We start from the raw sequence: 15398 nt of genomic DNA on the forward strand, positions 1-15398 counted from the left end.
TTTAACCTGGGCTTTCTGGAATAAAACGCAAGTTACCGATTCGATTCCGGAAAGCTGTGATTGGTTGCTGTTGACGCTTGAAGGTGGAGTATAGAAGGTCGATAGTAGTGCATCATGGATCGGTAAGTATATTATAACCGACTTTAATTTTCAGCTTTTATTGTAGGAGTAGGGCGGGGCTCAAAACATTCAAACGATAAAAAATGAGAAAAGATGTAACGGTTACGTGTCACAAGCATGGGTGAAGTTAAAAAAGGGAACTCGAACCGAACTCGTGATCTTCCGTACACTGGTCGGATACTTTAACCACTGAGCTGCCGGGAGACTGGTGACAAGCTAAGCTATTTGCTGGGTTCATATGACACGTGACACGAGGATCAGCAATGCCGAAAGCGACCTGTATATTAGATTTTAAGTTCAATAACGAAATTGACCTTGACACGAGCAAAGGACAAAAGTAACGTTGTAGAGGTTGATGGACAGCCGGTCAAGATTAACGTGATACGGATGTCCAATAAATAAAACGAAACGTTGCAATGTTTCTTTTTTCCAGGCTTACAATTCGCCAGAATCTCAGAGCAGAATTTCTTGTCATTCAAGAAAATTGTGAAACGCGAAACACAGGCAGCTTACACAAACGATAGCATCCTGTGTCGCAAATGGATGGTTATCGCGCTCTGTTCCCTCCTCAATCCACCGTCCGCAAAAAAGGCGGCTGTATATTTACCACAATACCATGCAAACCTAACACAGCCAATAGGCACATTGAAAGCCACATTTTTTGCGAAATTAGTCCCTTTACTAACAACAATGTGTATGCTAGGTAGAAGTTTTCTGTGCGTTTTTATGAGCGTCTTTAGGGACTTCGTACGCTAAGAATTATGGGTAAATGTATCAGTCGCCTTCTTGTTTGGTACGATGGATTGACCATCCTTGAGCAAGAGTTGTGATGTTTACCATATAATTAAAAAAGACGAGGCAGCCAGTGATCTCCTAACCTTCCTCGCAGACGCCCTTTTGGCTCATCACGCAATCTTTCCTTGGAGAGGAAAGAAAATATTGCGTGACGAGGCAAAAAGCGTCTGCGAGAGAGTGATCCCTATTCCACGGTTCACTGCTTGAAATTCTTCCCTTCAAGTACACTATAAATGTCTTCCAAACTGAGCTTGATGCACTCCAAGAAACCTCGCACATCTGTATTAGGAGGATAGCTGGTAACGTTACACCCAAGCCAATAATCTTGGATCCCGTAACCAACTCCGAACCCGTCCCGAACCACGGGACCGAACCCGCCAAGCATGAGAGCAGGGGAGGAGAGGGTGCTGGTGGAAAGGTTGATGTGATTGATCTGTTTGTAAGCTGGGTCCTGGAAAATTTCCGGGACTTTACCAGAGGACTCCGCCAGGATACGCAACGCGAAGAGATGGCGGTCAAAACCTTGGCCTGCAACAAAGATATTAAAAAGAAGACAAAAAACTGAATAATTTACAGCAATTTCAGCACAGCGCAGAACTCTGACCTGGTAAGTTTCGAAGCATCCAAAAGTTGTAATTTGTCTGTTCACAGGGCCGTACGCTCGCCAGTTTTCATTTCAATTGATTAATATTTCCATTACAGGCTAAAAAGTTAGAACCACTTTGTACAACATAATAAACAACACGACAGGAAAGTACTGCTCAGTAACTTTCATTGGAATGGTCACACTTTAGATTTCATCCACTGACTCAAAAGTTAGAACCACCTTGTACAGCATAACAAACAGCATCACAGGAAAGCACTGCTCAGTAGCTTTCATTTGAATGCGGGTCACACTTTAAATTTCATCCACTGACTCAAAAGTTAGAACCACCTTGTACAGCATAATGAACAGCACCACAGGAAAGTACTGCTCAGTAAATTTCATTGGAATGGTCACACTTTAGATTTCATCCACTGACTCAAAAGTTAGAACCACCTTGTACAGCATAACAAACAGCATCACAGGAAAGCACTGCTCAGTAGCTGGCATTTGAATAGTGATACTTCAGCGTGATCATTCAAATGCACCTATTAAGTAGTACGTTTCGTTGAGTTGATTGTTTGACTAACCCATAGCTGCTTCTTTGGTCAGTTTTGAATGCCAGTCCGTAGCTCGGCGGATTCTGTCCGTCATTTCTTCCACGCCTGCGCGATGTGACTTTTGGAATGCTTCTGCGCATGCTACAGTGGCGTTACTCGCTGGCCTGATCGTCTCCGTGCGCCCGTGTTTAAATGCTGCGGTACTGCAGGATTCGTAGGTCGGGACAAACTTGCCGCTGTGACGAAAGATAGCGATCTAGGAAAACAGACAATTTCCTTGCCTTAATATGACGTTAAAAGGTCTTACAAAGCCGGGAAAACAATCGCCTTCTTATATAAGGTACATCTCAGATGATGACTTGGTTGTTCCTTGGCAGCCGTGAAGCAATGTCGGCGACTGTTATCGATGAAACATCTTTGTCCGGGTTTTCAAAGTTAGGAATGTTTGAGACCGTCAATGAAGGTTGGGAAACAACGAAATTAAAATCGTCTGGGATTTTGTCGAAGAATACGTCTACGATTAAATCCAAACACCAGAAACTAACAATAGTCAACATTTCTTACCTGAAATGCGAGTTGCATGATAGCGTCAGGACTTAGCTTTTTGCTCTTGATATAATCCTTGCCATACGTATGCACTTGAAGCTCAGCAATGTCCAGTCCCTTCACGGTATTATCAAACTTCTCTTTGGCTGCATAAATCCCCCTCTCTATCTCCGGTGTGAAGTTAAAATCAAGCTTTCTCACTGTGATTTCGGCTTTCATGTCTTTAGCACTTGCTGCAGTACAACAAGGGCGAGTTGTGGTGTCTTTGAAAACCTACAGAGGAGAGGATTAATTCATCAATGGCTACAAAGGCTAAACTACAGAATACGGGACCAATGTTCTTGGTATACCCTTTTTGACTGGCTCGGCGGCTCGTCAGTCTCTCTTGAATATATTAGACTCGACTGGCGAGCCGGCGAGCCACCAAAATATATACAATAACACCTTCCTTGCTCTCAAACGCTGAATTCCACTGGCGAACCGCTGAGCCACTACATGTAAAATATAGACACCGAATATAATCGACCCAACGGAAAAAGATGTCGGCGTTACATTTTACCACAACACCCTGTAAACCTAACACAGCCAATAAGCACATAGAAAGCCATTTTTTCTGCGAAATTCGTCCCTGTACTAACAACATTGTGTATGCTAGGTTTAAAGTTTTTAGACCTTTCCTGTGCGATTTTATGACCGTTTTTAGGGTTTTTGTAGGCTTAGAATTATCAGTAAATGAACCAGTCGCCATCTTGTTCGGTACAGACCAGTGGATAGTCACCCTACAATTTTATTCTCTGACTACAGATTACGTCAACAATTTCTTCACTATCGAGAAGCCGAGCAGATTCTAATCAGTAATGCGTCTTCAAAAATGGCCCTGAATTCTGTAGTTGCTCACAAATTCTTCAAATTTCACCCTGCCAGGAGGGTTCCTTTCGATTTCCCTTGGAACTCTTCTGCTTTGGTCATTAAATGTTCCGAGAATCACGCACAAGTATATAAACACAAAATATCCTTATCATAATAAACTTTTTTAATTCTTGTTTTAAAATTTGATACAAAGTAAGTTTTCGGGTTTTGTTACTGACTGGTGACGAGGCATAACTGCAAAATCAAACGTCAACTTACGTTAAGTCTCCTTTAATTTTAATTAACAAAGTACTTTTTGTGCGTTCTATTTAACAATTTAGTTTTCTTAGCTGGTGTAAATATCAATAAAAGATCTAGCTGGTGTCACAATGTTAAACAAAAGCAAAACAAAATCGATGTGGATACTCCAGGCTCTCAGAAACGTGCCAGTGAATAATGTATTAAACAACCACTGAACTAAAGCACTTGGGACTTTTTAGTCATACGATGAAGATGATTTTGCTGAACCTTTACCTCATTAAAGAATCGTAACACAGCAACTCCGTCTCCCCAGGCATGTTCAAAGTTTACTGCTGCTTTGCCATCCTTACAAAGGATCAGCTGAAATGATTTATCGAACCACCTGTTTGAAAATCATGATTAAAAAAAAAAAACAGCAATGGCATAAACATCACAGATATGCAAAACCAAAACAAAAAGCCAACAAACAAACAAAAATAGGTGAGAATGATGTATTATTCAGTGAGTGACACAAGCAAACTCGGAAAATGAAAATCCGAGTTCTCCTATCAGGAGTGGAACCTAAGACCTTCTTATTACTAGTTCCGATGCTCTACCACTGAGCAACAGGAGACTCATGGGAACTAGGCCATTAAACTAGGTACGCATTGCGTACATGTGTGTAGTGCTGTGCACGCACTGCGGACCTGTTTGCTTACGGACACTTACTCACTCACTCTTACATGCCTGACGACATGGTGGGTAGGACACTATACACTATAATACAGTGTACTACCAACAACAAACAAACAAACAAACAAACAAACAAACAGGTGACACTCCATGTGTTAGTCATTTTAAAATAAGTCCGATCTTTCAGAAGCTTGGGCTGATACTTGACGTCCAATTGCTATCTCCAGCTCTGGTTTATCAACTCTCACCTGTTAGAGCCGTCTCCATGTAAAAACGTTCGCGTAACATCCGCAACATTGTCCAACCCATGATCATCCAGACACAGAACAAATATAGCGCTGTCAATCAACTGCAGCACTTCCTCGTTCCCAGGCAGCGCCGACAGAGCACGACGAACGTTTGCCCACGTGTCACGGTTTTCGGTCGTCATAACCCCGACTGGAAAGTTCGGGCGAGGGGAGGGGTCTTCAACAATGTGCTTGAGATTTTGATAAATTGTGGCTGTTGGTGCAATGTGTCCTAAAACGAAACAGGTGAAGATGTTAGCTAGAACATGGGGCTAGTATCATCATCAATCTCATCATCAATGTTTATTTACCCTCGGATTTTGGAGTAGCTTAATGCAGCTAATATCTCCAAGCATTTTCCCACCCAAGCATGACAATATACGCACAAAGACCAGACCACAACAGCGGGAACTACGTCCCCTACTCTTTGCGAACAGTGAGTGGGTTCGTTAACGTCCCACAGAATTATTTACAAACAAGGTTTGTGAGACGGGGCCTACGGTTTATTGTCCTTATCCGAGAAGACTAGAAAGTAGCATTTGGCGAGGTCAAACGATGCGTTAATGGTTCAAATGAGATTGCATTGCATATGTATGTTAGTCAGACCTACATGTACATGTACTGACAAGTAAGACTTTACTAGCCAAACAAAAAACAATGTTTATTCATAGTTCGGATGTTCAAAGCACAATAAGCGCTAATTCAGGTTAACTACCATGACAAGTTATAGGTTTTGTTCACAATTAACCCAGGATTACTGCTTATCATCCTTCAAACAATTTGGTCCAAAGCGTTTTAGTTCAACTAGCAGTGGGACAGAAAATGTTACTAATTATGACAAATGTTTTTACCATCAGTAGTGATTGTATCAAAGACATAAAAGTTGCCATTTCTCATGACAAGCATGTGTCGTCCACTCTCAAACGTTGCCAGCCTGTCTTTCTTCAGCTCAGGTATCCGTGTTGAGCAGAAAAGCCTTGCATATTGACTCATGTCTAAGGGGAAAGCCTTCACTAAAAATGCACCATACCAGGACAACTTCCGAGGGACGAACCTGAAAGAAATTTGAACAGATGAAACTAATTATTAATCTCACTAAACAAACTAGAGAAACTGTGGTGCTGCGTCGGTGGGGAGTAGGAACGAATGACTAAAAGTGCATGTAATTTGGACACCATAAAGAGATTTGAGTGTTGACATTTCAAGCAATGGTGCTTCGTCAGAGTGAATGGGCTAAGGCTCGACAAAGTGCTAAGGCTCAAACCATGAGCACTTGAATCTCTTTACGGTGGCCAAATAACCTTCAGTTATCAACTCTGTGCAATATCCTGGATGTGGAAAATTACTCTGGTCCTGGATCTACATGTGGTTCCCTATGAATCTTATGACTGATGTAATTTGGAGTAAAACACTCAATTGACATGTCTATCTAATAATGATGTTATATATTAAACTGATTAACCCAAAACCTGGGAATTAATGGCATCAGATTGAGTGGCCTTGAGGACTGCGATGCACACAGGAGCTGCCCTGCAGGAAGAGATGCTGAGGGCCAAGTGCGAAGAGAAGTGGGATCAAAGAAAACAAGAAACGACTTCCGTCTCAAATTTTTACATCTTTATGTGCCGTTACTGCAGCTGGCTCTGCCGCTCAGATATTTGCAGGATTAGCCATGAGAGGAGCTGCAGCAAGAGAAACTGCCGCTAACATCTAGCAAACTGCTATGACTGTCTGGCAAGACGACAAGGGCCAAGATATTAAACTGAAGAGTAAAAAAGTTAAAAAAAAAAGACCCACCTAATAATATTCTTAAACCACTGTGTGTCACTTTTTTCTGGTTTTAAATGATAAATATCTGGTTCCAGTTCTGTTTCATCCAAGGACAGTTTAAATCTCATGGCAGACTTGATTATGTTAGTGGCTCGTACTACCTGTAGGATAAAAAAGTGCATCAGGATATGTTGTGGTTTTAGTTTGTTTTTCACTTATTGTTTCTCATTGTTCCAGCCTATTGATTCACACATAGTAGAATGAATCCAAAATCTACAATTTCAAATAAAAAGCAAAATAATTTACAAAGGATGGTGCCTCTTAATACAATCTACGTGTATGTGTTTTTGTGCAGTTTATGACTAGTTAGACAAGGGAGTAGTATCTTTTAGAATTGGTCATATTTACACTCAGCCTGGTATGCATTCTTAAAACTTCCAAAAAGACAAAGGATCGATTTTCCTGGGAATGTCACCATGATGTGGTTTGTAAATTGGGCAATTAGCATATAAAGCAAATAAGGTCTACTATCCTTTATGCATTTTTTCTTTCTTTTCATTGGCCAAGAGCAAACCGCATGACTTACAAATAACAACCTACAAATGGTCTGCTCATGTGCAATACTGTCCAACCGTGTTTTGCTGCAAATAATATATTTTTCTGCTCAATTGTAATTGAAACCACACTCTCCTGTGAAAACAGCAGATCTAGTGAGCTGTGAGAGAGTGATTTGACCAAAAAGAGTTGTCAAAAAGAAACTCGTTTATCAAATGATAAAACAATTATTGAACTCGGTTGTCGCTCGGAAAATATCATATGATTTGTCAGTTTCTCGCAGATAATTATTTGCCTCGGCCGAATAATAATGATCTGCTTGCTACTAACAAATCATGATATTTTGCTCAACCTCGTCCAATAATTGCTAAATATTTGGGGAGCTCATATATTTAAGCATAATTTTTACAGCTTGTCCTATTTTAGACCAACATGTAAGCTCACAGTTATTAATTGATCAGTCTGTTTTCATAGTACCTGGTCATTATTTTCAGGGACTGGATCATCTTTAAACATCATAAATGGATTGTGATTGAGGACTATGGAATCCCTGTAATTTAAATACATATCATACCAGGGACCTGGTAAAAGAAAATGAAACAAAAATAACAGACAGTAATCTGTTTAGAAGCAGAGAATGTCAAAAGATCAACATGACACTCACTGTACTAATTTTTATTACATTCAGAATGGCCTGCAACTAGGGAGCTGGTAATTGAGCCTAGCATGCAACTTGATAACGGTCTTAAGACAAAGTAAGAAGACCACAAGATGGTGTAATAGGGAAGAAACAGCCCTGTGGTAGCCTCAGCCCCAATAACGTGAGGTACAGGACAAGCTTATTAGTGGACTAGTCTTTTATATTTACTTGCAAAATGCATACTATTTTAAAGAATTAAATACCTGCTATGTAGCTGGTATGTTTATTTCTCTTATTTTTCTCTAAAAGTTCAGCATTGAGACCTGTTGGGGAGAATAAATATAAAAATAATATTAATTATAATAAAATATTATGAACCTTCTTCCATTGACAGTTCAATATAATTACAGTTAAGGTCCATCACATGTTCCTTTCTCATGAACATCTCCACAAAGCATCTAATAACTTTCATTATTATATAAACACCAATGAAATACCAGGTCAGCTTTCGCGCGAAAACATGACATCTTTACACCTGAAAAAATCACCATTGCTATGGTAACATAATAAATCACACTTTTTGCAATGATTTGGTATTTCATTGGTGTTTATATGATAAACAGAACATTACATGGTGGTTTGGAGAAATGAAATTTCTCTTCTCGCTTTGAAAAATATTTTCCAACGCTTGAAGAGAAATTTCGTATCTCCAAGCGGTCATGTAATATCCTCTGTTTAATATTTAATCAAAGAGCCAATCACCACTGCTCAGTAATGTAATCTGACTTAATCCTCCTATGAATGAAGGCCATTTGAAAATTTCAAAATCTGAAATAGTGGTCTCACTGGAAGCTATCTTCAGTTGAAAAAATGTTGGAGACTTTATTTAAAGCAACTTCTCAACAAAAAGGTTCACAGTTGTAATTTTCAAGTCAGTAACACAGGTATACTTGGAAAAAGAACATCAAGTTCTCCCAACTAGAGTCGATCCTGTTGGAAGAAATCAACCTTCTTTTTCGGAGTATGCCTGTGTCACTGATCGAAAAATAACCTGTCAAGAAGGTTCATAGTTTGCGATTAAAAGCTGATCCTAAACAGACTGATTAATTTTCAAAAAAGGGATAGGGGAGCAGGGATGGCGTAGTGGTAAGAGTACTGGCCTCCCACCAATGTGGCCCGGGTTCGATTCCCGGAGTTGACGCCATATCTGGGTTGAGTTTGTTGTAGGTTCTCATCCCGCTCCAAGGGTTTTTCTCTGGGTACTCCAGTTTTCCTCCCTCCACAAAAACCAACATTTCTAAATTCTAATTTGAACTGGAAACAGTGGACGAATAGCCACTCTGTGGGTGTGCCACTGAAATTCCCATTTATTTACTTATTAATTTTAACCCCTTCTGATGATATCAACACAAAGTGCATTCATGTATTTAATTCATTAATCGTTTTTTTTTTCCAATCTCCTGCAAAAAGGGCTGACTATCAAAGAGAGGTTAATAATGTTATTGACATTATTATTTTGAGGCCTTTTAAATTTTAGGCAGCAATTATTTCATTTTAAGTGTGAAATTAGGAAGTAATAAATTCATCTTTTCTGGGATATGAAAATGTGAGTGAAAGATATCACTCATTTAAGAAAATACAACTGGTATAATAATATTTTTAAGATACATACCTGGGCCATCATGTTTCTGAAACTTTTCAACTAGACGTTTAGTTTCTTCATACTGGTCTGGAGTCAAGAGAGGTTTCTGTGCATCAAGGTATCTGCTGCATGTGTCCTCTAGTTTGGGAATTGGGAGACGTGGGAGACTGTCTTGAAAATGATATGTGGGGACTTTGGTCTTGGGAACAATATACCTGTCTTCTTCTGTGGTCGAACTTACAGGATAAATCAAAGAAAGAGTGATACAGCAACTGTCATGACAATATTATAAATATGAATATATGAAACATATTTTGAACTGGGGATGAAAGACCCTTGCAAAGTGAGGATCTTTCTTCTATTAAGCTTTCATCCGCAGTTCAAAATATAGTTTTCATATACCGGTAGTCATATTCATTTATTCATCCTTCTCAGGTATATTATGAAGTCACAACATGACCAGCTCACAGTTGGCTTGATAGCTCAGTGCATTGGCATCGCAGAGGTCATGGGTTCAAATCCTGTTCAAGCCTGAATTTTTTTCAGGCTCTCTTTTCGCAAAAGATTAAGTTGCATACTTACTACAAGGATCTGTCTTCTATGTAATCATCATGATAATGTTTGTGCATTGTATGTAAATTATTTTGGAATAGAAGGCAGGACTTATACCAAAAGAGGGCTAAGAGATGACAGCCCCTAGCTTACTTCTAACCTGTGAGAGCAGACTCCTTTTTTTCCAGCTTCTGTTTGAAAAGTCAGCCATTCATCCAGGGTGGAGTTGGTTACATGGCCATTTTGGTATTTTCATTCAGTAAATTCACATGAACATCTATTTTCAGTCCAGTCAGAGAATGTTAGTTTGTTTACATGTGATATTTTCAGCCAGATCCCGGCACTATAACTATCCACTGTTTAACGAGAGCTCTGACCTTAAAACTAAAGTGATCAAAACCCCAACTCTCTTCAGTTAACCTTGAGAGCTCATGGATCATACATATTGTCAAAATACAGTAGCTTAGCTTAATTTAAAGTAAGAAAAGGACAATATAATCAACCACTGATGTATAAGCTCTGCAAAAACTTTAGAACTAGGATCAAGAGGTACATGAACAAACCCAGTGCGGAGAATTAATATTTTTATTATGGCTTATAGCGTTAAAAGGTTAAAAACTCAAAGGATCAAACCGCACAGCTGATAAGTGCGACAGACACAATGTGCCACTGAAAATCAACAGGATTAATATAGCTGACTACTCACCTGTACCATTTGCTTTGACAAAATCTTCCATTCAATGCAGAGGGTGAAAGAAAACCAACTGATCCCTTAAAAATATTAACCTTAGCGTTATTAAACGAGAGTCCATTTTCTTCGTAGGCTTCCTTAAAACCGTCAAAGTATACTGCAAGTTAATACAAACCTTCCCTCCGTTTCTTGCCGCTCTGCCACTGGATAAAACGACTCTAGATATACTCATAATTTAAGTTTCATTCAAATTTTATCAGAGTCTAAATTTGAACAAGATTTATATCAGAGTTTTGAACTTTTGGAAGAAAACTTCGTATTTTGTACAAAGTCCATTATCTGCAGGCATACCGCACAGCGGAGTACACTTATTGGACGACTATCATTGATATTATGTACACTAAAGTGTACCCAAACCTGAGTATCAGGCTTTTCAGGGGTGGAGCGGGGGGAGGGGGCAAGGTAAAGGAAAATAGGATGCTGCTTCCTCCCCTTCCACTTAGGAAGGTCTGATACTCAGGTTTAGTGTCCCCATCGCCTTATGCGCCTTCTTATCTGGGGCGAGAACGATGATGAAAGTGTGACTCATGGCTCGAGTCGGCAGATCTTACATTATTTAGATCGAGCCAGGAGCCCATTACGTTAGAGCCCAGTGTCCGAAGGTTTTCATTTGGGACCGTGACCCTGGGTAAGAGGGGCTTTTCTTGCGTGGTTTCCGGGTCCGGTTGAGGTCCTCTTTTATTATGACCCCAGCGAGAAAAGTCTTCTCTCGCGACTTCGCCGCCGTGACACTTACAAGAGCGAACTCTCTCGGAAGCACTTTTAAAAATTGGTACAGTTAGCAATTTCAAAATAATGTCAATGGTAAATTAACAATAGTTCCGGAAATTGAGAAAATACCATCAAAGAAACAAAAATCAGTTTCTTGCGTGAGGCGTAAATTTCGAAGATTCTTGTAATTTAATCGGGAGCACCCAATGAGAACTAAGCAAAAATTATTGAAATGTTGTTTTTGGCATCCCCACATCACTTTAATAGCCTTTTAAAAGGCTAATTTGTGTAAGCTAACACATTGAGTTTTATCCGCTCGGAATCTTCAGCTGAAAATTTTCATCGGGCAAACATTTTAGGGAATGGAATCTTACTCCTCGAACTTACGAGCTACTGTTCGCTTTTCCGAAAATGCCAGCTGGCCTCTTTCGACTATTCGCCCCTCCGAAAATAAAAGAGATTGGTTTTTAGTGTTGCGAAAGTTTGAGGTGACCTAGCCTTTAAAGAAAACCGACGCTAGTTTTTCTTCACAATTTAATCTGATTCTCTGAGCATTAACAGCCTCTGTTAGCCTGGCTCCAAAATGAACCACAGAATTGATCTGAAATATTCGTTCGATTTTATTTCATCAAACCAACAACGACATCTTAGATAATTCACGGAATCAAGATGGGAAAAGATTGAACAATACTGAATAAAAAAGAAAAAAAAGTAAACAACTATAACAGAATTATATTGGGAAGTAAATTATTTAACTTACGATCAACATGAACATAACAAGGTTTAACAAAAATTTGCTTTGGTACTCCATTGCCGAGGGAAAAGCGTGATGTGATCCATCCGTTTAGCAACAAATCCTAAACTTCTGTTGCAACGCTTCGTCACTGCATGCAGACTATGGGTGCGCTCGATTGACCGCATACCGGAATAAAAGAAAAAACAAACAAACAAAAAAAGTCTTGAAATGACACTGTTAGAGAAGCAAAATTCAACAAGTGTCGAATTTATCAAATTTTAGGCTGGGAAAATACGCATGCGCTTTTCGGCACTTGATATTCTGGCGATTTTATGCATTTTGAACTTAACTGATTCTTACTATACTCCAGCATAGAGCCAATTAAAAGCACCCTTAAAGTCTTTGTCAATAACATAATAAACCATTACAAAAATAAACAGCGAGCGAGACACTTCCATTGTTACCTTAAGCCAGTAAGATACTCATTAAGTTTTCTATAAAAATTAGATTTTCTTTCAGCAATTTGCAAACGAAACGATCAAAGGTTAGAGTTAGATTATTTAGCTTTTAACTAATTACCATGTCTTAATTATTATTCAGTAATCCCGCTTATTAACAGTAGCGACTTTGACAGAAATAGTCTTGACACTAGTTTTGAACAAATTCCAAATCTCTCGAAATCTTTGGTGAAAATTGTAAAATACCATAATTTTCGTACCAATAATCCTTTGCAAGCTATCTAAGAACCTACACGATTTTGGCGCGAATTCATGATATCACCAAATGTTGTATGGCGGGAAAAATACAACTCGTTATGTTGGCAGAATACGTTGATAGCGCTAGTTCAGTAGCAAGACCTAAACAAGCTGTGCAGGAGCTGCAATCGCGTGATCTAGACAGAACTGTCCAAAAATGAAGAGCAATGTTACTGATAATTGGAAATCAGTTTGGAGACTATCAGTCATGATTGAGAAAATTTTCCTGATTATGTAAACTTATAGCCGATAATTATAAAGGGCTAAACTTTTAACTGACGGAAAAGATCTAGTCTTTAACTGAGAACTAAGAAATTCTTTTAGTGAACACGCTCCACTGAGATTTTGCAATTTTTGCTGATTTTGCTACCGAAAGCTAATAAATTACCAAACATTTAACTTACAAACAAATCAGGGGAATCTTTCAACTGATAATTCAAGAAAAACAGCTCTCTCCCTGAAAATCTCTTAAGTTGCGATTGCGTTAAGGCTAGCTTGCATCTTCAGTTACAAAGTCAATCACGAAAGTCTCAGTGACTAAACCTTAAAATAACGCTTCTTTATCAGTTCTTTAGTAAATAAGCATCAGGTATTGACCAAGCATTCCCACAAATGCAAAATACAGTGCATCAAGTTCGGGTTGCTACCACTGCTACCACGGCAGTTGCATTCATAGCGAATAAATCCCGCCAATTTTTTGGATTCCAGCTTGTATTCTTGGGCGAAATCAGTGGAACATGCGATCCCCGTAACTTTTTTGCCCTTTGGTTCTAAGTAAGCTACTGAAGCCAGGGCTCCATCACCGGTGGAAACTGGTGTTCCTTTGATCACCCTGTGTTCACATGAACTGAAGTTTGCAGCTGCTTTGATATCAAGCTTTTTATGCAGCGTCGCATTTACTACCTCCATAGAGTCTGCTAAACGTTTGTAATCAGACTGAAGAGTGTTATAGGAAGCATTCTGCACGCCATTAACAGCTTGAAGTGTTTTCAACTTGGATGTCATCTGGTCGTATCCTCGTTCCAGGCTCTCCATTGTGATGCTTGTGTTGTCGCTGGATTTTCTCAATTCTTGTACGTGTGACCGCAATTGCGTTACATTGGCTCCTAACCTACCGCTAATTTGTTTCACCAGGATGTGGTTTTGTTGCAGATCACTCACTGCCGACTTGAGCTCATTGTAAGTGTTTTTCAGTGTGTTAACTGATGTATTCAACAGACTGATCTTGGTGGTTAGCTTTTTGTCAGAGGAGCAATTCACGAAGACGACTTTCATTGCGGTTTCATTGATTAACCTCCCTTGCACAGAAACCTGACTTTGTAACAATTTGACCTGAGTTTCATAATTTTTGACAAAGTTCTCCACAGTACTGTCTTGCGTCTCCATTTTAGCTTTCATCACCTCCATTTTCTTTTCCAGATCTTCAATTTTCCGCTGCAAACTCTGCATTGTTACACCACCACTCATTCCTGTTTTTGGAGGAAGTGGCTCGTCTCTTTCGGTGCACGCACATTTGGGTCCAAATGTCCCATTTATGGTGAGCATTACTAGAGCTAAAGCTGCCACCGAAACAGAGAAAATAACCAGAATGACAAACACCATGAACTTACTGAGATGAGTTGTTTCTTTCTTGGACAAAGAATCGGCTGATGAAGACGAAGTTCGGCTCGAACGATCCGACGCTGGACGCTCTGATTCAGCAACCTTGCGACGGAGGGACAGGGATGGTGATGGTGGTGCTTCTTCGTAAAGGTAATTTGTCTTCTTCCTCGGGCCAAAAGCCGCCATAATACTGTCATATTGATGGCTCTCTCCACTGCTATCAAAGGCGCCGTTGAAGTGCACCTCACCCTTGGGTGAAGTCGATAAAGTTGGAGAATGGTTTGAAGGATAGCTACGCAGGCTCCCTGAAATCACACTTGGAGGTCGAGACGAGATCAACCTTTGCACACTTGGAGAGGCAGATCCAGAGGACATGTTTTATACGCGTTCGAATCTACTTCACAATACTGTATATCTTGCCAAAGAACAGAACTTTAATTTGAAGTCTTGCTTTATGATAGCTTCTCACTTGCTCAAGTCCATCTGACTGCAAACTCTTTGACCATCTGCATAAGAACAATTGGTACGTGCTCTTCTTGTATAACAGGTCACACGTAAATGTCAGTAATAGGACTCCCAGTGATCCCACGAATTTGCGTGTATAAATAACAGTAACAATGCGCCGCATGTGATGTGTTACACGACACAGGAATAACTGCGTCACAAAACAACCTCATTACGACTTAGATCACGTGTAAAGGGGTACTTTCTGGACTGTTTCACTTTCTTTAGCATTTAAACGTTACGGCTGTCGTGTTTCTGAAGTTTTCCTTGAATGTTGTTGTTAAAGTATAAAGGACCTGTTCAGGTCTAATGCAAACGTGTTTATTGCCCTTGAATTGATCGCGAATTAATCTCTGACACCTTTCAAGAGTTGCGGGAATTAACAAAAAACTTGTGGTTTATTGCTCAGCTGGAAATATGTCAATCAAAATCTTAATAGCGCGCGCCGATAAGAAAATGGAAAGATGGTAGTGCACTGTTGGAAGGGAAGAGGGGTGGGGGGTATGG

General features: G+C 39.7%; 2 protein-coding genes across 2 annotated transcripts; both read right to left on the minus strand.

Annotated features, from left to right (window-relative positions):
• Positions 1 to 922: 922 nt before the first annotated feature.
• Positions 923 to 10871, minus strand: LOC146459181 (carnitine O-palmitoyltransferase 2, mitochondrial-like). The gene is made up of 12 exons (XM_085089858.1): positions 10699 to 10871; positions 10539 to 10603; positions 9311 to 9516; positions 7902 to 7961; positions 7476 to 7579; positions 6471 to 6604; positions 5525 to 5727; positions 4635 to 4905; positions 3988 to 4096; positions 2623 to 2877; positions 2089 to 2314; positions 923 to 1443 (listed from the first exon to the last, which is right to left on the minus strand). Exons 1-12 carry the CDS (start codon positions 10753 to 10755, stop codon positions 1112 to 1114), a joined length of 2022 nt encoding a protein of 673 aa, XP_084945984.1. The 5' UTR covers positions 10756 to 10871; the 3' UTR covers positions 923 to 1111.
• A 1019-nt stretch (positions 10872 to 11890) lies between these two features.
• LOC146459182 (uncharacterized) lies at positions 11891 to 15125 on the minus strand. The gene has a single exon (XM_085089895.1). It carries the CDS (start codon positions 14760 to 14762, stop codon positions 13371 to 13373), a length of 1392 nt encoding a protein of 463 aa, XP_084946021.1. The 5' UTR covers positions 14763 to 15125; the 3' UTR covers positions 11891 to 13370.
• Positions 15126 to 15398: the final 273 nt, after the last annotated feature.

This window comes from Pavona decussata, unplaced genomic scaffold, assembly GCF_977016875.1.
Source record: "Pavona decussata unplaced genomic scaffold, jaPavDecu1.1 SCAFFOLD_223, whole genome shotgun sequence".
NCBI classification, from domain to species: Eukaryota; Metazoa; Cnidaria; class Anthozoa; order Scleractinia; family Agariciidae; genus Pavona; species Pavona decussata.